A 22,467-nucleotide genomic window follows, 5' to 3' on the forward strand; every position below is an offset into this window, starting at 1 on the left:
AACTTGGAAACGCGAGCATTGGATATTTTGCACTGCCCAATGGGTCTTGCCTGCGTCGAATCGGCCACCGGAGCAATCCTATCCGCTGCGCTTTAGCGGCTTCAGCGCACGCGACTTCGGACCCTCTCCAACGCATCGCTATGGCATCTGCTATTGACCGGACTGGCTGATCTTCCTGCACGCCACCACTGCGAGCAGCGCCTTGGCAGAGGACTATGGCAGAAATGGAATCCAATGCAGGCCAGCGTCAAAAACGGTCACGTTCCGGCTGTGACGAGTGTCGCCGGCGCCATTGGAAATGCAACGAGGCGAAACCGACATGCTCTTATTGTCAGAGTGTTGGCCGTCCCTGCGTTTACTCCCGCAAGCTCTCTTGGGGCGGACGTCAGTTTAAAAAGTCCCGTTTCGGGAGGTGTCTGGAATCCGGAGGAGCAAAGGCCGTCAGCATTGAAGCCTCGAGTCGTAAGTTTTAATGACGAATGTATCGAGTTATCTGGCTCACTCTGACAAAGACCAACTGTCACCGGGTAAGGACTTTATTTATACATGTTCGTCGAAAGGGACAGACAATATTGCGAGCCGTGAGGGAAGTACATCTGAACTTGGGCATGGGACGTGTGAAAGACCACAGGACGATAACGCGGATTCGACCCTCTGTCTCGAAATCCCTGCAACACCTCATCCACCAACCCCGGCTCTGATGTTAAGAGAAGAATCCAAGCCCCTATTCGACTACTTCATCAACCGAGTGACCATATCAATTTCCTGCCACAAAGGAATTCAAGATGAAATCTGCTCGGTCATTGTTCCTATGGCGATGCAGGTTCCTCATCTACTGACCGCCACCCTTGCTCTAGCTGCAGCTCACCGACATACATCCGGCCTGTTTGAAGGCGACTGTCAATTTGAGCTCATGAAGGGGAGCAGTCTGATGCAGTTGAGATCGGCCTTGGACCGGTTCAGCCCGTCCGAGAATGACAAAGTCCTTGCTACCACACTGCTCTTGTGTCTAGCCGACGTGATATCCCCGGCTACGAGCACGTCATCATGGAGGCCACATCTGTACGGTGCTGCGACCCTCTCTGCACAACACAGCCGCTCAAATGGTGCCAGTCTATCATCGATTTCGAGTTTTCTCATGAGGAAATACCGGGCGCTGCAGGCCGTTGCTCTGGCCTGCTGCTCTAAACGGTTCGAGGCGCAGATACTGACCACGCCCTACAATGAAGTCGATGCTCGTATTGACGACCTAGCCGGGTACTCTACGACCCTGATGCCGATCTTAGAGGAGATCAACGACCTGGAGCCACTACGGGAAGACGGTGGTTCCGAATTCTCCTGCGACTCCCCTCCTGGGCTACCACATTTTGATTGCAGCTCGCCTCTGGAGCACAAATCACATTTGCTGTTCGACCGCGTCAGAGCACTAATGGCGAAAAGGAAGATGTCACGGACGCAGGGTGGTGGTGGTGGACATCTTCCATCATCCGTATACCACGACCTATACCTCGTGGACGAAGCCTACCATCACATGGCACTTCTACAGATCTTTCGCCGTGGATCCTTGTCCGTCCCTCTGCAGGTGATTGACAACAGCAGACGCTCAATCCTGGACTGTCTTGCTGCTGTGACATATCAATCCGGCCCATGTCCAGGCGTGGCCACGCTGCCACCTCTGTTCGTGGCGGGCACCCTCTGTACGACCAAATCGGACAGAGACAAGGTGCGCGGCTTGCTGAGGACCATGTGGATGCACTATGGGATGGGGAACGTGAAGTCTTGTCAGACCGTGTTACAGAGGTGGTGGAAGCACCAGGATGAGAGTCTCGCCAAGGCCCCTTTTCCAGAGAGGCTGTATGATTGTCAAGGTAAGATGGAATTTTGTGTCTCTGCCATGTGTCCAGACTGACCGGGACAGCAGTCGACGATGATGTCCTGCCGTATTAAAGGACGGCGTTCTAGAACAAGTCACTCGGAAAATGCCCACTTCTCATGTTCAGGGGTCAGTCTTGTCGGTCGTCGGGTGTAGCAAGCAAGATACGCAGATCTCTGCCACCCCGGCCGGTGACACTCTCTCATTGTGTGGTTAGCCGGGTATCCAGGCACACAGAAATCGAGATCAATCCAATAAAGATCATTCGCAATGTTTTTACCCCTGTCTGAATATGTACGAGGTAGTTTTGCGCGGTTGAGCAGTCCGCAATGTCTTTTACCCGGTCACATGATGTAAGATCCAGCCACGTGAGAGCAGCCCCCAGACTAGCGGTCCAATCGCTGAGCCTGGAAAGCGGCGAGGCTACTAAGCAGGGAGCGCCGGGGTTTGAGTGGCAGTTCCTACCGCCGCAAAGATGTCCGGGCATCACCCAACAACTGGTTGCCCACCACCCTTCGTACAGGTCCCCTAAACAAAGTATTTCTGATGCCCTCAACTCCCCTGTGGCGGCGCCCTTTCGTTCTCTAACTAAAGCACCCCAGCGTAAAGATCCCTTCAGCCCCGTCTCGCCCATTTACAGTCTTACCCACAACACGCGTGGATTCCCACCCAATTTTTTTTGATTTCCCGCCTTCTTCTCGTGTCAATTTATTACTGGAACAGAAAATAATGTCGGCCTTGACTCCATCTCTTTATCGTACACAGTGCTTGTCCTCTTCGCTCTTGTCTCCGTTATCGCGTCACAGTCCCTTAGCACGCACGGCACGCTCATTATCTGCTACTCGTTGCTCCCCCGCACGTCTCGTGCATCGGCAATCGCACGTCCAATCGCCCTCAGCATCCCCCACCATCGTTTACAAGTCGACCAGGCTTGCCAGGAAATTTTTCAAGCTGGCTCCCTCTCGCTCACGTCCATATTCCCAAGCCTCAAGTCGCCTGAGCTTGATCTCACGACACCTGGAACAGCACCAGCAATCCTCCTACCCTCGTATCAACACTCCCTATACGATTGAGCTGGACTCGCTGCCGGCCTCCACAGACGACATTCCCTACGTGCCGCCAGCACCTCCCGCGGATCTCGCGAAAACACCCTCTCAGATTCAGAAACGTCAACTGTCCACCTCATCCGCCGCCAAAATGTCCTCGCAACCTCCTCACCCTTCCCTGCTCATTCCGGGGCCTATCGAAATCACCGATGAAGTCTCCCAGGCCATGAGTCACTATGCGCAGTCCCACGTCGGACAACCATTTGTCAACACATTTGGCGAAACCCTCACACTATTGAGGGATCTATTCCAAACCAAAAACCCCGGTTCTCAACCCTTTGTCCTGGCCGGCAGCGGCACCTTGGGCTGGGATCTCGTGGCAGCCAATCTGGTGGAACCCGGTGAAGATGTTTTGGTGTTGCACACTGGCTATTTTGGCGACTCGTTTGCGGACTGCCTGTCAACCTACGGCGCAAAGCCTACGCAATTGAAAGCCCCCATTGGGGACAGGCCACAACTGCCCGAGATTGAGGCAGCACTAAAGGAAAAGAAATATAAGGCGGTGACGGTCACACACGTCGATACCTCGACCGGAGTGCTCTCGCAGATCCAACCTCTTTCCGACCTCATCAGGCGTGTGTCTCCCGAGACGCTTCTGATTGTGGACGGCGTGTGCTCTGTCGGAGGAGAAGAGATCAACTTTGACAAGATGGACATTGATGTGTGCTTGACCGCATCTCAGAAAGCCATCGGCTGCCCGCCTGGTCTCTCGATAGTGATGGTGTCGGAGCGGGCCATGAACGTGTACAAGTCGCGCAAATCCAGCCCGGGAAGCTACTATGCCAGTTTCAAGAACTGGACGCCCATCATGCAAAACTATGAGGCGAAGAAACCCTCGTATTTTGCCACCCCACCCACCCAGCTGGTCCAAGCCCTCAACACGTCGCTCAAGCAGATCCTCGCACAGCCCCTGGAAGCCCGCTTCGCCCAGCACCGCAAGGTGAGCGAATACGTCAAGTCGAAAGTGGCAACCCTGGGTCTGAAGCAGTTGGCCACGGACCCAGCCAATGCCGCCAACACCATGACGGCAATTTATTTACCCGAAGGACTCACTCCTCCCGAGATCCTCCCCAAGCTGATGTCCCGGGGAGTTGTCTTCGCCGGTGGCCTGCACCGGGAGATTGCGGCGAGATACATTCGTTTCGGTCACATGGGTGTCTCTGCCATGGATGAGTCGAGGGGAGAAATCGACAAGGCACTCGAGGCGTTGAAGGACGGGTTGGCAGAGGTGGCGAGTGCCAAGAGCAAGTAAACGTGCTATCGTATGGGAGAGCCATAGCATGAAAGGATGAGTCATATGGACTTCTGAAGTAAGAAGCAGGGGGGAGAAAACATCGCAGGTATCGTGCAAACGAGCCCCCAATGAACGTCCTCGAGACGGTGTGGCATGTATTCTCGGTTCATTCAAACCAAACCACGACGAGTCGATAGATATCTGGGTCATGGTCAAAGCCCTACCTGGCGCTATATACATCACTTACGTACCCAGGTACCGAGTACATATGAAGACACCACGTCCCACGCCACCCTTGACTCTAGGAATAGATGCCAAAAGGCATGTATTTGCCAACTAACTAGGTATCTATAGTAGGTACCTATAGTAAGAAGGTAGATGGATCCTCGTAGTTCTTTTTGTCTATATCATCCCACATGCCTTGATGTCGTTATTACCAAAAGTCATTACTTAAGCCACCGCCGTTGAACGAAGACCAACCAGACCCGTGACATGACATGACATGACATGACATGACATGACATGGTATGGTATGGTGGATGTACCTGTTCATCCACCATTCTCTTTCCATATTCAAAAATACACGGCCAAGCAGGCAGGCCAGTAGGAGGAGCCTGACTCAACCTGACTCGGCCCAACTCGACTCGATTTCCCGAGACCAGAACTCCGAGCTATGCGTGAAATCTTAAATCTGTATCGTATCATAACACATGACCAAGGGAACCAACCGCCTCTATCTTTCTTTTGTGGTTTATGTATCAAGTCTCCGGTGCTCTTATCCGATGTGCTGCGCAGGTTAAAGGGCCAAATGTGGCAGAGAAAGGTAACGAGGATGAAACAGATGGTGAAAGATGAAAGATGTAACTTTTTAGGCAGAGTCGTTGAAGCGGCTCCGCGAGCGGATCTTCTTGCCGTATCGGTAGAAGAAGAATCTACAACACCCAAGGCCAATGGTGGTTAGTTACATTTCTCAGACCCTGAGTTTATTGGGAGGAAAACTTACGGCATAGGTACACAGGCCAAAGCGAGGAAGCCCAACAGTGAAGAGGCCCACTGGTAATTGAGGTTTTGATACACTGGGGAAGGCATATGTTAGTACTCTGGAAGTTCAATATCATACAAGAAGGAATAGAGAGGGAAAAGAGCGGCGCAGAGTAAAGTAGGTGTCAACACTCACTTTGGGTCCCGAAAAGGGGGAATGCGCCCGCAAACAACAGTCGGACGAGACAGTTGGCTGCCACTGCGCTGGCGGCGAAGCCGGGGTACTATTTGGAACGAGTTAGATGCTGGAGGTACTCAAAACGACTAGGCGGAGAAAAGACAACTTACTGCATCGACAAGAAAGGTCAAGATGCCGGTGAAGGCTAGGAACAAGCTATTTGTTGCTAGATGTCAGCAATTATTTCATTTACCACTTGCGCGCGAGGAAAAGGAACCACTTACCCAATGCCGAAGACCGCGCTGCCGATGATGGGCACGATCCAGTGCACGCTCGAATAAGTCGTCCAGCCGAACCAGAACAAACCAATGGGGACAAGGATGCCCCCGAACATGGCGGGTGGCAAACGATACTCTGGCTCGGGTTTGATGCCGACCTGCCCAGTCTGCTCCTCGAGCTTCTTCACCAGCTTGACGTAGTTCTTGTGCCAGAACGGGTCGGTCAGGACACCGATGGTGATGCCGATGAGGAGGCCAATGAAGGTCAGCCCAACCTGGTACAGCGAGAAGCCGTGGTTGTTGCCGAAGACGAGCGGGAATGCGCCGAAGAACAAATATACTATTCCCAGCAGGATGGCAGCGTAGATGCAAAGCAGCAGGCACATGGGCTCGAAGAATAAGAGCTCAAATGGCACAGAGCACGAGTGTATGACGGTGCCGAGGATACTGCGGTTGAGTTTCTCAATAGGTGCGTACCACTGGCTATCTCCAGTGTCCTTGCGCTTCTGCTGAGCGCGTTTCTTGAGGAGGACTTTGTGGTAGGTCTCGGGCACGAAGAAGATGACGAGGACCAGTAGGACGCCGGTCCAGATGAGGAGCATGTAAAAGGTCCATCGCCTGGCCAATGGTCTCTGGTCAGCGTTGCCATAAAAGAGAGAAAACGAACAACATACCATGTGGTAAACTGATTAATCAATCCGCCAATTATCGGCCCAAGTGCGGGACCCAGAAAAGGCGAGGCTGTGAAGATCATCATTGGAAACTCGATATCCTTGGGCTCAAACAGATCGGCCACAGTCCCCGCAGCCACGGCGAGGAACGCACTGCCCGCGAAGCCGTCGAAGAACCGGCACACAATCATAGTCTGGATGTTCTGGGCCACGGCGCAGGGGATTATCCAGATGAGGAAGAAGAACATGGACACGATGTAAATGGGCCTTCGACCGTAGAACTCGGATAGCGGGCCCAGCAGCATAGGTCCAAAGGCTAAGCCCACGACAAACAGAGACAAACCCAGGGTGGCAATCTCTCTGGAACAATGGAACTCTTTCATGAGCTGCCCATAAGTGGTGGTATAGACGGACGAGGTAAATGTTCTGGTAGGTCTGAGTCAGTAGCTGTAACAGAGCGTAGGGACAACAAAGCGGTCATCCTACTTACACGCAAAGGGAAGCAACTGAAGTGATCAAAACGATGATCCATTTCCTGGCGACGTTGAAGTTGCGTGGATTTTCCTTGTCGCCTGGTCCATCCCAACGAACTTCGTAGGGGGTCGTCTTGATACGTTCCGCCGAATCCTGGTCAGTTTCGTCTCCCTCGACATCGTACACTGAGTAGCCATCAGTAGCCACGGAGCGTACGCGGCCAACGGTTTGCGACCGTGTAGCTCCTGCCCCCGTAGTAGAGGTGGAGGTTGGGTGAATGGTCTCTGCTTTTTCCAGGTCGACATTGGACTCGACTGGGGAACCGAGGGTGTTGACACTGGTGGAAGAGGAGGAGGCATCTTGGGGTCTCTCGAGATCAGCCATGTCTGACACCTTTTGTCTTGTCCTTTCCTATATCACTGTCGGATGCGCCAAAGCCTCTGGAGGATATATTCAAGAGCTTGTCGCAACAAGGGATGTTCTAGGTCGATGTGGACAGTTGTCAATGTACACAGAACGCGGCATCGCATCCCAATGCTTGGGAATATATACAGCATTGTCTGCTACAGCCCTGACAAGCGTGATTCGTCTATATCTTTACCCAATCTAGCGCCGCGGGCTTCGGGGTTCGGGATTCCTCCAACGACGAAGTCGTGCGCGATTTGCAGCATTCTAGATCCGAGTGTCGATTGTTAGTAAGCGCCCAACAGGCCAGTTAGCGACAGGTTGGAGATGTGGGTGAGGATGCGAGGATCTACCTGAGGCTACCGGGTAGGGTTTGAGGAGCCAGAGCGGACCCAGTCTTCTCGTACTGCTCGTACTGCTCGTACGTCCTCGGCGATTAACATCGCTCGTAGAAGGAGAAAGTCGGGTTTATGACGGTGTTTCAGTCCTTGTGTCTGTTACGAGTACTCAATAATTCATGGTTTGCTCCCAGCTCTTCCAGGTACACGGACATCTTGTTGCAGGTGTAGATCTTGGGTCCTCAGGCATTGATTACTACACGTAAACAAGACTCTCTAGTAGTGATTTATCAGCAAAAGTATGCGACGTCCCAATATCCGCAGAAAACTCACTTTGTCGCTAAGGCTGAGTTTCAACTCTTGTGGTGTAAGCAAATTGGCGATGGTGTTATTGTCTCTCGGGTCCCAGTTTCGTATGCTCACTGCATCTGAAACCATCCCAAGATCGATGAAGAACCCATGCCGAGCAGAGTTGAGATCTAGGTACAGATGATAGTTGCTGCTGACCAAAGCGTTATTACGTCGTTGTACTGAAGGGGAAGGAAGTTGGTTGTGTGGAACCGGGAGTTGGTCTTGTACGAAGTGATGCAGTACGAATGACTACCTCATGAGCGACGCCCGCAACGCCTCCTACGTTGGGTCGGGGTGCTTATCCGCTAACGCCTAGCGTCCCTAAGCCTCCTGCGGGCCTATCCAGTCCCGCGGTGCTCAATCCTCCCATTATTGCGTGCGTGGCTTGCATGTCCTTATGGCCACCAAAAGTCCGTCTGGTCGCACACCATTCCAGAAGGTACAAGGTTGTCCGATATCTCCCCCTTGCTGTCAGATATCGTAAACAGGGATTGTCCAAATCAGAGCAGTTCAGGGAGAGAAAAGGATGGCACCCTCTCCCAGCGCCGAAATTACTAGGACTGCCTCTCTCTCACTTCAGCAATGCCTGCCTGACTATCTTGCCCAACCCAGCTAATCTATCCCGTGGCTCGTTCGAGAAGACAATCCGTATATACTGAGATTCTTCATCAGAGCCCCAGCCAACCATCGGGGTGACGCAGGCTCCTTGTGCCAGGAGTGCTTCAGCGGCAGCATCGGCTGTCCAACCCAGCGTGTCGACACGCAACAACAGCGACCATCCTCCGCTCGGCTTGCCAACGGGCAATCCCTCGAGTTCCTTGAGGCACAGATTCCTCCGAAACTGCAGTTCGTGAACATAATCGGCAATCGTTGTCTTGGACTTTTGAAGGGCCTCCTTCGCAGCTCGTTGCGCAATACCTACAGGGACAACAACATTGGCCATTGACACTAAGCCGATATCCTGCATAATGTGCTCGGGACCAACAATCCAGCCTACTCGCCAGCCGATCATGCGCAGTTCTTTCGAGGCCGAGCCTACGGTTATGGTCCGATTCGCCATATCGGGCAGGGATGCTGGGTGAATAACCTGCAAGTTGTCGAATAGCAGACGCTCCATGGCCGCGTCATATATCAACAGTATATCATGCTTGACACAAAGCTCAGCAATGAGCGACCAATCTCCACGGTCGAGGTAAGCGCCGGTCGGCATGCTCGGGGACATCAGAAGCATCGTGGTTATCTTGTTGTCTGGCGACTCGACTATTTCTCGCAGCTTCTGCCGGTCCAAGGACCACGATTCTCCCGGATGAAAATGAAGGGGGACCAGATGTGGGACTCCCCCAGCGAGCCGGACACGATTGAGCAGTCCCGCGTACACAGGTCCTGTCAAGAGAACACCATCCCCCTCTTCCACGGAAGCCATAAGGGTGTTGAGTATACCGCTGAGACCCCCGGCCGTGATGATGCAGTTTGCCTCACCATTGTATTTGACCACCCCTTGGGTCATGGAACTCACATGCTCAGCGACGGCATTCCGTAGGTCAATCTGGCCGAGGAACGGTAGGTAGCTGTTGTCGTCATCGTTTGTGGCAGCAGCAGAGGTCAGAATCTGCACAATGTCATCGGGAGGAATGTCGACGTCAAGATTCTCTAGCCGTAGCAATTTGTCAGGGAGAGGGCCTTGTTGGGACTGTTTCCCCGTCGCCTTGACCTTGTCCGCAATGTTGCCCATCTTATCGACCCCTATCCCGTGAAGGGCCTGAACCCTCTTTGGTCGGTTGCGGTTCATGTTCACGCGAGCTCTGCAATACTAAAGAGAGACGTGAGGTGGAGGATTGAAGTTCCTGGAAGGGAAGTGTTGATCGAGGATCTCGACGACGTAGGGGAGGTTAATAAGGAGAGTAAAAGTTACGCCCTGTGACATGGTTGGCCATCCGTGGGGCACGCCCAGGAATTGTGAGGCTCAGATCTCTTGGATGCCTTTATCACCTGCAGGGAGTCGAGCAACATTTTCGCATCGCCTGTGGAGAACGTCTGGGTAAAGGCACCCTGAAAATGAAGATATAGCAGGATACAGAAGTGCCTATTGAGGACGTTGTATGAGAATTATTTCGCAGCCCTGGAGAGCACGTACCGATACTTACATAATGCTGGGGTTGCCCGAGCCGCCTAACTTGTCCCTTAGCGTCCACTGGGTGATCGACCGGGACACCCGTTGGGTTCCAGGCGCCTAATCCTCCAGGCGGGCGGCGCCTAAATTTCACCTGTCTCGCGTCAAATTGCGCTAACACTGTCACTGGAAGAAAGGCTCCTTAGCTTCCTGCGTCCCTAAGTAGATAGTCATTGTCAATAATACAATGAGACATGCATCTACTCATACCCCCTTGCTGCATTCTGAGTAAATACAAAGCCCATATGGATCTTACTCTCTCTTTCGTCCTGCCAACTTCATCTGCTGATCAAGGCCTACATCTCGCCGTAGCGACTTGCAAACTCGGTCCGACGCAGATCTCCAGTACAAACGAAGAGATGTTACACGGAGGACGGAGCGACGTATTTTGCCATCCAGCGCCTCTCTTGCGTGATGGCCACACCTGCTTTGCCCATCACAAACCACCACAACACGTTCCTTCTTCCTTTCAAGATGCAGTTCTTAATGAGAACCAGTCCTCCAGACGATGATATGATCGGGACATCTATTTCAAAGAGTAGAGACGGAACAGGAGATTGATTCCCAAGCAAGAGAAAGAAGCCTGTCCTCGGGCCTGCACGTGACTGCCTGGGTGAGCGAGAGAGACGCCTGACGGGATCCCGCCATGTCCACTGTATTCGTCGGCAGCAGCAGGCATCGACACCTGGACGATGAGCTGGCATCGAACTGCTCCTCAATCTCTCTAGACGAGCAGGCTGAGGCCCTTCTGAAGCCACCTGAGAAAAAAATAGATCCAGCGAGCGCGTCACCGAACGATGCCCCTCCCCTGGGTCTCCCGCATCATGAAAAGAGGTTTTGGTTCCAGAGAGGTCAAGCATATGATCCTCACGCTATCGCAACTCAAGTATAACATCGCCGCTCTTGGGGACGACTGTACGGAAGACTGATTGATTTGACAGCCAAGCGTGTTTGATAACCCGGATACGGCCAGGGAGTACCAGCCGCGACCAGATTGGCATGTTTTGTATTCTCCCACGCATTGGAGCAGCGGCTAACAGCCTGTCAAGGGAGAACATCCACCATTTTGACCCGTCTGCTCGATGGACCTGGGGCGAAGAGTACAGATTGATTCGAAAGATTGATGTGCGGATTATGATCTTTGCCTGCATCATGTTCATGGCACTGGAGCTTGATCGCGCCAACATCACCCAAGCCTTGACGGACGACTTCCTCAAGGACCTTCATTTGAACACCAATGGTGAGTACTTCGTTGAGGCACAAGGCCTAGCTTTGGGGGGTACCTGATAAGCTGACCCCTTTACCCAGACTACAATCTCGGTAATACGATCTTCAAGCTGTCCTTCCTCTGCGCTGAGGTCCCGTCTCAATTGGTGTCTAAATGGGTCGGCCCCGATCGCTGGATCCCCATGCAGATGGTCCTGTGGTCCCTTGTCGCCGTAACACAGTTCTGGCTCAAGGGGCGAACTACCTTTCTTGTCTGTCGGTGTCTGTTGGGGGTTTTGCAGGGCGGCTTCATCCCAGATGTGAGAGTACCATCCGTCTTGTCATGAAATTTTCTCACACAACAATCTAGGTCATTCTCTACTTGTCGTATTTCTACAAGCATCACGAGCTGTCGTTGCGGCTGGGCTTCTTCTGGACTGCCATGAGCTTGGCCGATATTACCTCCGGCTTTCTGGCCTACGGGGTCCTCCACATGAGAGGGGTGCAGCAGCAGTCTGGGTGGCGATGGTTGTTTCTGATTGAGGTACAACGTCGTTCTTCTCTGTGTAAATCGATTGCAGTTTTGCTGACGCAAAGAAATATGCTAGGGGCTCTTGACATTGTTCATCGGCATTTTAGCGTTTGGGCTAATGCCTGCATCTCCCACGCAGACTGCAAGCTGGCTCCGCGGGCGCAATGGATGGTTTACACACAGGTAGGGACGCTCCAGAGCTACAAGAGGAAGTTCGCTTGTTTTGCTGACCAGATGTAGAGAAGAGATCATCATGGTCAACAGAGTGATCCGAGACGATCCCAGCAAAGGAGGCATGCACAATCGGCAAGCCATCACTCCCAGCCTGCTATGGCAGAGTTTGAAGGATTTTGACCTCTGGTGAATACTGCGTGCTTGTTGTCGCGCTTCTTCCAAGTCTGTTACGCTGACCGTGCTTCTTGGTGATTAGGCCGCTGTATATCCTGGGACTCACGTTCCAGATCCCCATGACTCCCGTCCAGCAATATCTCACATTATCTTTACGCGGCCTCGGGTTCGACACATTCCAGACAAACCTGCTTGCGATTCCGTATACCGTCTTCCACAGTATGTGTCTCAGACTAAAGAATCAACCAAATGGATGGGCCCAGCTAACAACCATTCTCTACCAGTGATCAACATGATGCTCCTGACCTACGTGGCCGAGATTTTGGGAGAGCTCACGTTGACGGCCATGACGGGCCAGCTCTGGGCACTGCCGTTCCTGATCTTCTTCAACCGCGTCGACACGTCGCAGATGAACAAATGGGCCATGTGGGCCGTCACGACGCTTTTGTTGAGCTACCCCAATGGTGAGCAGAGACCTCTTTCTCTCCCCAGGATTGTCGGAAAATGTAGGGAAGTTTGTTCAACTAACGAGGCTTGAAACATTTGCTTCTAGCCCACCCGATCCAAGTCGGCTGGAACTCGCGCAACTCGAATGCTGTGCACTCGCGCACCGTGTCGGCGGCCATGTACAACATGTTTGTGCAGGCCGGGGGGGTGATTTCGTCGAATGTATACCGCCAAGGTGAGCTTTTGCCCTCCCCCGTGCCTATAGAGAATGATATTCACTTCTCTTGTCAATTTCTCCATGACTCCAATCACACACACATACACAGATACGTGTGCTAACCGTGTCTATGAACAGACGACGCCCCTGGCTACAAACGCGGCAACCGCGTCCTCCTCGCCGTCAACCTCGTCAACATCGCCCTCTACCTGGGCACCAAGACGTACTACGTGCTGCGCAACCGGCGGCGCGACAGGCGGTGGAATGCCATGACCGAGACGCAGCAGTTGCAGTACCTGGCCAGAACGAGGTCGAGGAGCGACCAGGACCGAGAGGTGGGGAATAAGCGGTTGGATTTTCGGTTTGCGCATTGAACACCATATACGCATACGCGCATATACACCATTCTGCACGCAGAGAGAGATATATATACAGACAGCCACATACATATACATGACCTACAAGGAACGAGGAGTCAGGACTAAGGACTGAGGAGTCAGACCGCGGAATAAGGAGGATGGATTGAAGAAATAAGGGATTGCGATTTTGAGAAGTCTTGGTTCGAACGGTAGCCTCTCTACCCCTCCCTCCCTATAACTAGGCGATGGGAGCGAGAGACGAATGGATAGGTACGCATACACATACACACATTACACGCATAGAGAGACACACACGGTGAGTAAGTGACAGAAGAGAGTGTAAGAGTCAAATGAACCGATCACCCACTACAGACGAGGGACGCTACACCACCAAACAAAGAAGAAAAAAGGAAAAGAGGGGGGGGGGAAATACACTCGCAAAATCCCAAATACATGTAGACCGAGTAGATCAAAGATTCCGTCAAAATCAATCATTTTGAATCCATGAATCATTGACTTCTTATGTAATCTGGTGCTCTTGAGCGTTTCATCGTTTCACATACACTGCATTGCATGGCGTTGATGAGAAAGAAAAAAAATGCCCCCCCAATTTCTTGCAACAGTGGCATCACTCATGTCTCTTTAGATATCTCCCGTGTATGTATATATATATATCTTTTGTTTGTTTGTGTGTGTGTGTGTGGTCCCCTTCCCTCCTCTTCTATCTCGTTCCTTACCCTACATCCCTTACGCCGGTCCTCTGCTCGCACGCAGAGAAACATCTCCTCAAACATTGAACGGTGACGGACGATGATGACGACAGTCAAGCCCGTACGGCACATTACCAGCTAAGTAAACAGTCAGTACATGACAAGTGTAAAAGAAGGAGAGACAATGGAGGGGTTTAAAAAAAAAAAACAGGACTGGAGCGCATGCAGAGATGGAGGAAACTTACCCAAACGACTCTTCAAAGTACTCGACTCCTCGCTTGCCCTCCTTCAGCGACGAGTGAACCGCCGCCCTGGCCTCATCGGCCATGCCGCCCGGACCACAGGTCAAGATGGCGATGCGACCGCCGGCACTTCCAGCACTGTTGACGTCGTTGATGATGGTCCGTATCGTGGCGGAAATATCCGGCCGGCCGCGCGAGATGCTGAGCTTGTCGCTGATGCTCGTGGCAGGGGTGCTCTTGAGGTCAAGCTCCTTGCTCTCAGTCATGGGACGACCATCATCGCTATCGTCGGGGCTAGCGCTCCGCACCTGCTTGGCGGATGTGGCATAGAGATGGATGTGGATATCCTCGCGGTCAAACATGGGCTTCAGCTCATGTTCAACCACGTTGCGGAGCATGGCGGACTGCCTGGTCGCCCAGATCAACGTGATGTCCCTCGTGCGCGTGGCCAGCTTTCCGCCGTTGCGCGATGCTTGTGCATTGTTGCTTGCTCTCGTGATGTGGTCTTGCAGGTAAGGAATTGCCCCAGCGATTCCAGTACCGCCGACAACCAAGATGACATTTTCATATGTATGTAAAGCGCTGTGCTCGCCGTATGGGCCTTCAATGAAGATATGCGGCGTGATGACTCCGGTGGGTGACTTGAGGCATTCCTCACGGAGACGCTTCGTCCAGCTGCCAAAGGGCCGGATAAGGAAGGTGAGTTTCTGGCTGCCGACTTTCTCTTTGAAGACAGCGAGTCTATGCTGCGAAGGGTCTGGCGTTGCGTTCGAGGACGTGGGAGAAGATGAGCCCGTTGCAGACACCTCGATGTCCTTGGCTGCTGCCAGTGTCTCCACGTCGTGGCCGGCACCAGGATGGACCGTCACGACACCGGGCGGAGTAGACTCCTTGACAGTCTCATAGGACGCCAGAGTGAATGGGTGGTTTTCCCATCCTCTCCACTTCATGGGCTGGTACAAGTAGTAGTGCTGACCAGGTCCTGGTTTGAGAATGCCCGATCCAGGCACGATCTCGAGTCTGATGAAGTCGCCATCTTTGTCGTAGGTGGCCGAAGCCAGAGAACTAACAACAGCGTGGGACCACTTGAGGTGAAGGTTGCAGTATGCCCAGCGAACGAGACGTGCTCCACGATCAAAACACCATATGGCCACCAGCGGCCACAGGTAGCCGTCGTACTCTCCGTCGAATATTTTAGTGTGACTAGATTGCAGTGGTTAGCTAGTGAAGCGCAAAGGGCTGAGAAGGTTGGACACTTACTAAAACAAGCCGATGATCGTCGCTATGGAGAGTCCGATGTGGATGAGGAGGAAAATCTCATACGACCTGACGCGGAACCACATGAAAGAGAAGAGCAGCAGCAAGGACATTGTGATTGTGGCCTGCCATTTGCGTTAGTACAACAATAGATAGGAACTAAGTTGAGACGTCGAGCGCTTACCATTCCTCCCATATACCAGTACTGTTCGTGCCACGATTCGCTGAAGTAGCCGACTATACAAAAATTAGCATGCCTCTCCCAAGGGTTGAAAACGGTGAATAGAACATACACCCGCCCTCCAAGACCGACCACCCTACCGAGTGGACAATCGCCAGGATTGTAGCGGCGCGAGCAATGTGTCTGTGAAAGATGTTGAAGGTCGAAAAACTCCAGCCAGTCAGCCACAAGAAGATGTTGTTTCTTCCGGCGAACAACCACAGCCAGGGCAACATTGCGTAGGAAATGATGCCGGTGCGATCGGAAATATAACGCCAGGCCTGTTGAGACTTGGTATAGCTGGAATTCCGTCAGCATTTGTTCTTGAGGATAGCTTCCGAGAACATACTAGAGGTTGGGGGAAGTGATGTAGTAGCCAACGCAGCACAAGATGAAGGTCATGATGTAGAAGGAGACCAGAACTATCGTCTCCATGCGTGTTGGTATCGTGGACCACAACAAGGGACGGTTGTGATGGGAGCCAAATGTCGCTGGAATGATGATCTGTGCTCTGAGCCAGTGATGAGCCGACTGGACCCAGGCGACAGGTCCCGAACGAGACTTTTTCTCGCTGGAGGACGCTTCTCCTCCCTCGACATCGTCCTTGGCCTTCAAGCGACGAGATTGAGAGACATGTGTTATGAGACGGTTGATCATGCCGATGAGAAGCAAGCCTCCCCAGAACCCATACATGGACCACCTAGAATAGTTTAATACACATCCTGAACACTTTATAATATTGGGCAGGGAGAGGGTACGCACCCGTATCTTTCATGGAGGATGTATTCAAGGTCGAAAATGGTCTGTGCCTCATCAGTACCCAGATTCAAGCATAAACAGGACAGCAGGGAATCCGAAACGTACGGTAGTGTCTTTAGCAATCTTCCAGAAGGTCTTGGAAACCACGACGGGCGTGTCGAAGATCGTGAGGGCCTCGACATCGCTGTATTGGGCAACCGGCAGAGACTTGATGTATTCGTCGGTGAGCATAGGGGCCACCTCATCATAGTGGACGAGTTGGACACCGCCATATTCCACACAGTAGGGCTCATAGTAGACTTCGCCAGCTGTAATTTGCTCGGGAGTGCAAAGGAGCTTTGCGGTAGCCCACATGGATGTCACCACCAATTTGTTGGTGCATGACTTGATATAGTAGTCAGTATCGGTGATATTGAAAGCGAGATAATCAAGGGCAGTTCGAATGCCATCAACACAGTCCTTCTTGCCGGCTGCGGCCCCAAGTGCAAGGCCGCATAGTAAAAGCCCTGTATTTAGCGTCTTCATGTTCAAGGCTGTCCAGAAAAAAAGCATATAGGAGTATTGAAGGGGTCACAACCAGGGCAGTAAGGAGACATGCAGGCTCGATACCTGGATTTATAGCCCAATCCAGGACCTGGTCTCTTTTGCAAACGACCTGAGTGGATGGCCAAATGCATTGGGGAGCACCTGACAATACTGCAAACCGACTTCGAGTGGACACAGCCAAAGGCCCTGGTGCCCTGGGTCTGGAGGGCCACTCCAGACCTCTCGATCCCGACAACATGTCAAAGGACTGGGATATACCAAAGCATACCAGATGGGTGCCACATCGGGCAATTGTGAGTGGTCGTGGTGGAGCCGCTCCTCACATGTCCGATCCAATCTTCAAAGATTATCAGCGAAAATTTTCTGATAATCTTATCAGATAAAAACTCGCTTCTGGTTTAGCGTGATGCCGACAGGACGTTCAACTTAACAAGTGTGACAAGCGTGACAAGCGTCGACAAGCCAAGTCTTCCATCCCACCGAACCACTTGGTCGGTGGGCTCCTCGGTCATTGATGCCTTAAGTCGGTCAAAGTTTTCAAGGGAAGTCTCAGAACCTTAGAGTCGAAGCTTTTCCAGTCCGGGATCAAGCGTCATGTAGATCTGCTTTGCTTCAGAGGTCTGGATTGCGACAATGCATGAGGGACCAAATGCTACAGGGGAGCATTTGCAACATGACCGATATCGGCCACGTTTGTCTCTTGCATATGTTCGATATCTTGTCCCACGTAGGGCTACCGAATAGAGGCGTTAAACGTACCACAAGGTATAAGAGCATGTCTCGACGAGACTCTCCTCCCTCTTGAATAGACAGAACCTTTTCAGAGTTGCAGGCGATCGCTGTCCAGGTGATACAAGCTGCCGAGTGTGCATGAAGCCATCAAACTGGTCGAGCAATAGAATTTGATCGTCCTCACAAGGCAGTCTCTGACTCGACCCTGCTGTCGCCAGCATCAGTGGGTAGTTACCATCCCGCCAGAATTCTAGGCCAGAGTCTCCACACGCGTAACTAGAACTCTCTCTCTCTCTCCGTGGCAGAACCTAGCTGCTGTGCATCGAGAACGCTGTGGATCGTCCTCTCATGATCCAGCTGATGGCCGCAGGGCGAGAATGAAAAGTTGTTGGTGATTCGCAGCGATTGGAGAAGCCATTTATCGTTCCCAGAACGGAGAGAGTATCCCCTGCATGGTGGGTACCGTCATGTACTGGTAGTGGTAGGTGTGACATCCGGTCTCTCCGCACATGGCACCCTGCAAAAATCCATCTCTCTTTCGAATAGTCAAGGTCAGACAGGACAATATCTCATGTCTCCGAGGCGACTTCCTTCGAAACGGGGGTGGTTTGTGCCTCCCAACCTGAAGCCCCAAGGTATTCGGTGTATAGCCTGTAGCACAGCTGCGAGGGCAACGCCTTGTCCGTGGAGATCAACGACACAGAGGCCGGACTGGGAAGGAGAAAGGCTCCCGAATGTGTCCGATCAAGGCAGCAAGCGTTCGCGAAGAGTGAGCTGATCTTTGTAAAGCCGTGACCACGCTGCAGGGCATGTCAACGAGGCTAATTCTCTGGCGCCTCTTGGCCTCAACGTCCATCAATCGCTCTCACATGGTGAATCTGCACGATCGCACGATTCAATGGGACCTGAGAGGTCAGTCAGTGCCCCTGTCGTTCTTGGGAGGATGCAGGCGCTGGTGCTGGCGCTGGCGCTGCCCATCGTCGCCCTTTCCGACGTGAAAATATTTTCACTGCGAGGGCCAAATAAAAGGCGCCAGAAGCGGATGACTTCTCGTGATCGCAGATTCGGTATGGGACATCCAAGGCTCAAATGGTGAGAAGTTATCAGATGGAATGTGAGGCTGATTTTGAACAAGCGCAAAGTGGGCAATGCTCGGCAGTATTGGCTCAGCTATTTTGACTACGGTGGCGCAAAAGCATGTTCCGCGAAGGTCTCTTTTCGAGCATCGCTCTCAGCTATGTACAGTATTTGCTTCTGATCCAGTCTCCCTCCCCTTCCTTTCCTCTCCCCCTCACAGCACCCTATTTCTATTATCGCCATCTATGGGTTTCTCTTTTCAAATCATCTAGAGCAACAGGGCCAACGCAGCTCCACCGACCAAGGCAGCCGCACCAGCCGCACCAGTCTTCAATGGTGCACTAGCCAGACCAGTGTAGGTGGCAGTGGCTACAGTGCTGCTAGCTGTTGCCGTGCTCGTGCCCTCATTGAGCGGCCATGCGGGCACACCATCGTCAGTGCCATTGACGGGCGGGTCCCAAGGAGCATCGGGGTTGAGCACATTGTCGATGAAGATAACGACACCTTCAGAAACAGCAAGGTCGACATAGTTGACGCCGGCGTTGTTGATGAACCATTCTCCTTCGGCGGTAGATGAGACTGTCAATGCCTTGCCCGAGAGCGTGGTCAATTGCGTGTTGTTCTCGAAGTCGTCAAAGTGCCAGACTTTGCCGGCCACCACATGGTATTTGAGCACTTCAGCGAGTTTCTCGTTGCTCAGCTCTGAGAGAGCGTGGTCGACCGCATCGAAACCCTCATTGATAGGAATGAAATAGGTCGCATCGTGCAGCTGATCAATTTCTTCCGTCAGACCAGTCTTGTTCAGGGCGGCGACATAGGAGCTGCCGTTAAAGTCGCCCGAGGTCACAGTGACGGAGAGAGTTGGGGGGATGGTCAGCACGCCATTGATGACATAGATCCATCCTTGAGCGAAAGGGATTGGCGTCGCGGCGCCCTCGGGGTCGTGGTCCAGACCGCTATAGAAGCCAACGACATCCTCGTCATCATCGTAGTAGAAAGCGACGTTCTGCCCGCCCGTCACACTGGTATAGTCGTGCGAAGTCAACAGTGTGTGGACGACCTGGTAGTCTGTGATGTTGTCGTACCCCCCATCGATCACATGGTAGAGCAATAGATTCAGGAGATAGTCCTCGCCAGCACTCTCAAGTGCCTGTCCCTCGGGAGTTTTCAGGAACTCGGCAATGGCGGTGTCGTTTGGCGCGAGAAAGGTAATGTTGGTCTTTCCAGCAATAGCCTCGAGGAATCCAGGGACCTCTGCCACGACTTCACTGATGGTGGCGGTCCCTTCGGTGGAGTTGAGGACTGTGACCAGATCTGCGGGGGTCTGGGCCAGGACAGTGGTAGCAGCAGCAGCCAGAGCTGCAAGGACAAGACTTTTGGGCGCCATCGAGATGGATGAAGAGTATTACTATGACCAAACAAGTGGGTTATGGAAACGAGAGACAGTTGAGGGCTGGGAAGAGAGAAAAGCGACATGCACGAGGGGGAGCAGACAAGAGTATATGTGCCTTTTTGTCTTCCCAACAGCTCACTCCATCAACCCTCGGGAAACCAAGTTTCCTCTGGGAAGCTCCAGGTGTATTCCTGACCGCTCCATTGCGCGATCGGTTTGACTAATGCAAACATGAAGGCGTGCTGGAAGTCGAGCACAAGGGACTGTCAAGGTCCAAGCACAAAGATGGATGAAGCCTTACCGTACCAGTCTAGCCACAAGCATTTTCCAGAGTCATAGCTTGGGAGAAGAAGCTGTTAGTCGGAAGTATCGAGGTGAATAGAGTACAAAGCAGAGTTTTTTTTCCCTCTTGTCTCTTCGCTTCCCGAAATCCGCCTGTGTGTATCCTCCCAACCGACATGATGGCGGCCTACCCGGATAGGCACCATTCGGTCGTTCCAACTTGCCCAGTCCAGCCAGCCTGACATTCACACACAAGAGTCAACGTAGGAGGCTTGCAGGAAAACAAGTTTGTTCAAGCCTATTCTGGCATCGCCCATGGCGACATAAGCTTAGGATCGTCAAGCTCTCCAGCGCCGACACCGGCGGGATCAGATGATGTTGCTGTTGAGGGCCACAGAAGCACGACGACGAGGGTGGTGATGCGAAGAAAAAATGCAAAAGGACCCATATGGCGTCTTGGGCGACCAATCTTATCAGATAATTATTATCAGATAAGATGAAAAATTCCCGCCGATGTGGAGTGTGTAGAGGGGCAGACGAGGAAGTGGGAGAAGCAGAAAGAGGCCTGATCCCGGCTTTTGCCAGCTTCGTACAGTTTCTGTTTCGAGACAAGCTTGACAAGCCTGACAAGGTACCAGCTGCTACCAGCTGGTGGCAGAGAGTATTATGGAGCAGGAAAAGATTCCCGTCAGCCAAGATCTGCACCAACCATCGCCCACAATGGTTAAAGGGACGAAATCTGTTCAAAAAAAACTGTACTTGCAGTGACTTGTTGCATGCGCCGGATTTGACCGATTGACCCGACAACACGATCAACGATGCGTCTGGGCCCCCCGCACAGTTTCTCAGTCATGAAAAGACACTCACCTCGTCTAAACCCATCTGGTCTCTTGTCCCACAACTCACGTCTCCATCGATCAACGGCCCCGTTTCGGAGAGAAAAAGGCAATGTCAGACAGAGCTCACCGTGCCTAAGCGAAACGCCACTTGTCCAACCACCGGTTTTTCACAAAGGCAGTGGGAATGCTACACATGGACCACATGGGCCTCGGAGCCCACAGCAGGAGGATACTCACGGGAGAGTGGAGAGTGTCGTAGCAACGTGGCTGGGAGGGGGAGGAATTGAGTAGCTACTGGCACATGGCTCATGTGTAGAGCTTAGACCAGTGGTTCAGGGGCACCTCAGCCTCGTGGCGACCCCCCACCCGATCTACTCGGACCACTGGTTCGAACCTCGACTCAGTATAATGAGAGACTCCTTTGTCCCCGTGGTGAGGGAGGAATTTGAGTGGGATTTGATCTGACATGGTTGGTCCTCGCTTCAAAGTAGCATATAGCAGTTGAGAGCTCCAGGCACGTGGAAAGTGTAGGGATGAGTTTTGACCCATCACGCCCAACCACCTCTTCCGACTGTGGCTTCTCTAGTTTTGAACCGCTCTTCTTGTATCGGAAGGAAGCTCTATACTGGAAGTGGCCGGAAACTCACGGCAGAGTCACTGTACCCTATGGTGTTGCAGGTGACGAGTGTCTCGGAACCAATATTCCATCCACCTGCTACAGTATCGCAAACACCAGGCCGATTGTCTCACAAGTTGACCGGGACGGCCTGTCCTCTGATGGAGCCGTGATTTTTCAGCTCACGCAAGCCCATGCTCCTTCTTCAAGTAGTGCCTCCTCTATTCATGAAACTCCAGAACGAGCCCTCGCCAAAGTCACCACGAAATTGCTGCGGCACCTCACTCGCAACGCCGCTGTCAGCGAATCCAGCTCCAAGCCCGCCATCAAAATTATCTTCCGACATTGAAAACGGCTGCACAATGGCCAGGTCATTATATGTCAGATCCGCGACTGGTCGAAAGGGGGTCCCATCGAACGCATAACTGGAGCTGGCTGGTGGGGCTGATGTCTGCGTTTGCTGAAGGGGCGTACTCCAGTCAGACATATCGCCAAAGGATGAATTGCCGCAGAATAAAGCAGGTTGTTGTGGTTGTTGTTGTTGTTGTTGTTGTTGTTGTTGTTGTTGTTGTTGTTGTTGTTGTTGTTGTTGTTGTTGTTGTTGTTGTTGTTGTTGTTGTTGTTGT

General features: G+C 52.5%; 7 protein-coding genes across 7 annotated transcripts; 3 read left to right on the top strand and 4 right to left on the bottom strand.

Annotated features, from left to right (window-relative positions):
- Window positions 1-234: 234 nt before the first annotated feature.
- Z517_01291 (uncharacterized protein) lies at window positions 235-1,947 on the top strand (the record flags this gene model as incomplete). The annotated part of the gene is made up of 3 exons (XM_013434252.1): window positions 235-462; window positions 533-1,868; window positions 1,922-1,947. The coding sequence occupies 3 exons, from the start codon at window positions 235-237 to the stop codon at window positions 1,945-1,947; spliced, it is 1,590 nt and encodes a 529-aa protein (XP_013289706.1).
- A 1,123-nt stretch (window positions 1,948-3,070) lies between these two features.
- On the top strand, window positions 3,071-4,231 carry Z517_01292 (uncharacterized protein; the record flags this gene model as incomplete). The annotated part of the gene is made up of 1 exon (XM_013434253.1): window positions 3,071-4,231. The coding sequence occupies one exon, from the start codon at window positions 3,071-3,073 to the stop codon at window positions 4,229-4,231; it is 1,161 nt and encodes a 386-aa protein (XP_013289707.1).
- A 981-nt stretch (window positions 4,232-5,212) lies between these two features.
- Z517_01293 (uncharacterized protein) lies at window positions 5,213-7,179 on the bottom strand (the record flags this gene model as incomplete). Its single annotated transcript, XM_013434254.1, has 6 exons — window positions 5,213-5,289; window positions 5,391-5,478; window positions 5,543-5,588; window positions 5,657-6,268; window positions 6,325-6,747; window positions 6,812-7,179. 6 exons carry the CDS (start codon window positions 7,177-7,179, stop codon window positions 5,213-5,215), a joined length of 1,614 nt encoding a protein of 537 aa, XP_013289708.1.
- A 1,281-nt stretch (window positions 7,180-8,460) lies between these two features.
- Z517_01294 (uncharacterized protein) lies at window positions 8,461-9,678 on the bottom strand (the record flags this gene model as incomplete). The annotated part of the gene is made up of 1 exon (XM_013434255.1): window positions 8,461-9,678. The coding sequence occupies one exon, from the start codon at window positions 9,676-9,678 to the stop codon at window positions 8,461-8,463; it is 1,218 nt and encodes a 405-aa protein (XP_013289709.1).
- A 1,027-nt stretch (window positions 9,679-10,705) lies between these two features.
- Z517_01295 (uncharacterized protein) lies at window positions 10,706-13,183 on the top strand (the record flags this gene model as incomplete). Its single annotated transcript, XM_013434256.1, has 11 exons — window positions 10,706-10,945; window positions 11,001-11,060; window positions 11,113-11,299; window positions 11,368-11,585; window positions 11,636-11,809; window positions 11,874-11,980; window positions 12,038-12,157; window positions 12,228-12,364; window positions 12,430-12,609; window positions 12,699-12,827; window positions 12,948-13,183. 11 exons carry the CDS (start codon window positions 10,706-10,708, stop codon window positions 13,181-13,183), a joined length of 1,788 nt encoding a protein of 595 aa, XP_013289710.1.
- A 936-nt stretch (window positions 13,184-14,119) lies between these two features.
- Window positions 14,120-16,881, bottom strand: Z517_01296 (uncharacterized protein; the record flags this gene model as incomplete). The annotated part of the gene is made up of 7 exons (XM_013434257.1): window positions 14,120-15,323; window positions 15,381-15,502; window positions 15,562-15,614; window positions 15,671-15,897; window positions 15,947-16,297; window positions 16,360-16,400; window positions 16,462-16,881. The coding sequence occupies 7 exons, from the start codon at window positions 16,879-16,881 to the stop codon at window positions 14,120-14,122; spliced, it is 2,418 nt and encodes an 805-aa protein (XP_013289711.1).
- Window positions 16,882-18,979: 2,098 nt separating this feature from the next.
- Z517_01297 (uncharacterized protein) lies at window positions 18,980-20,098 on the bottom strand (the record flags this gene model as incomplete). Its single annotated transcript, XM_013434258.1, has 1 exon — window positions 18,980-20,098. One exon carries the CDS (start codon window positions 20,096-20,098, stop codon window positions 18,980-18,982), a length of 1,119 nt encoding a protein of 372 aa, XP_013289712.1.
- Window positions 20,099-22,467: the final 2,369 nt, after the last annotated feature.

The sequence above is a fragment of the Fonsecaea pedrosoi genome (genome assembly GCF_000835455.1).
Source record: "Fonsecaea pedrosoi CBS 271.37 unplaced genomic scaffold supercont1.1, whole genome shotgun sequence".
Lineage (NCBI taxonomy): Eukaryota > Fungi > Ascomycota > Eurotiomycetes > Chaetothyriales > Herpotrichiellaceae > Fonsecaea > Fonsecaea pedrosoi.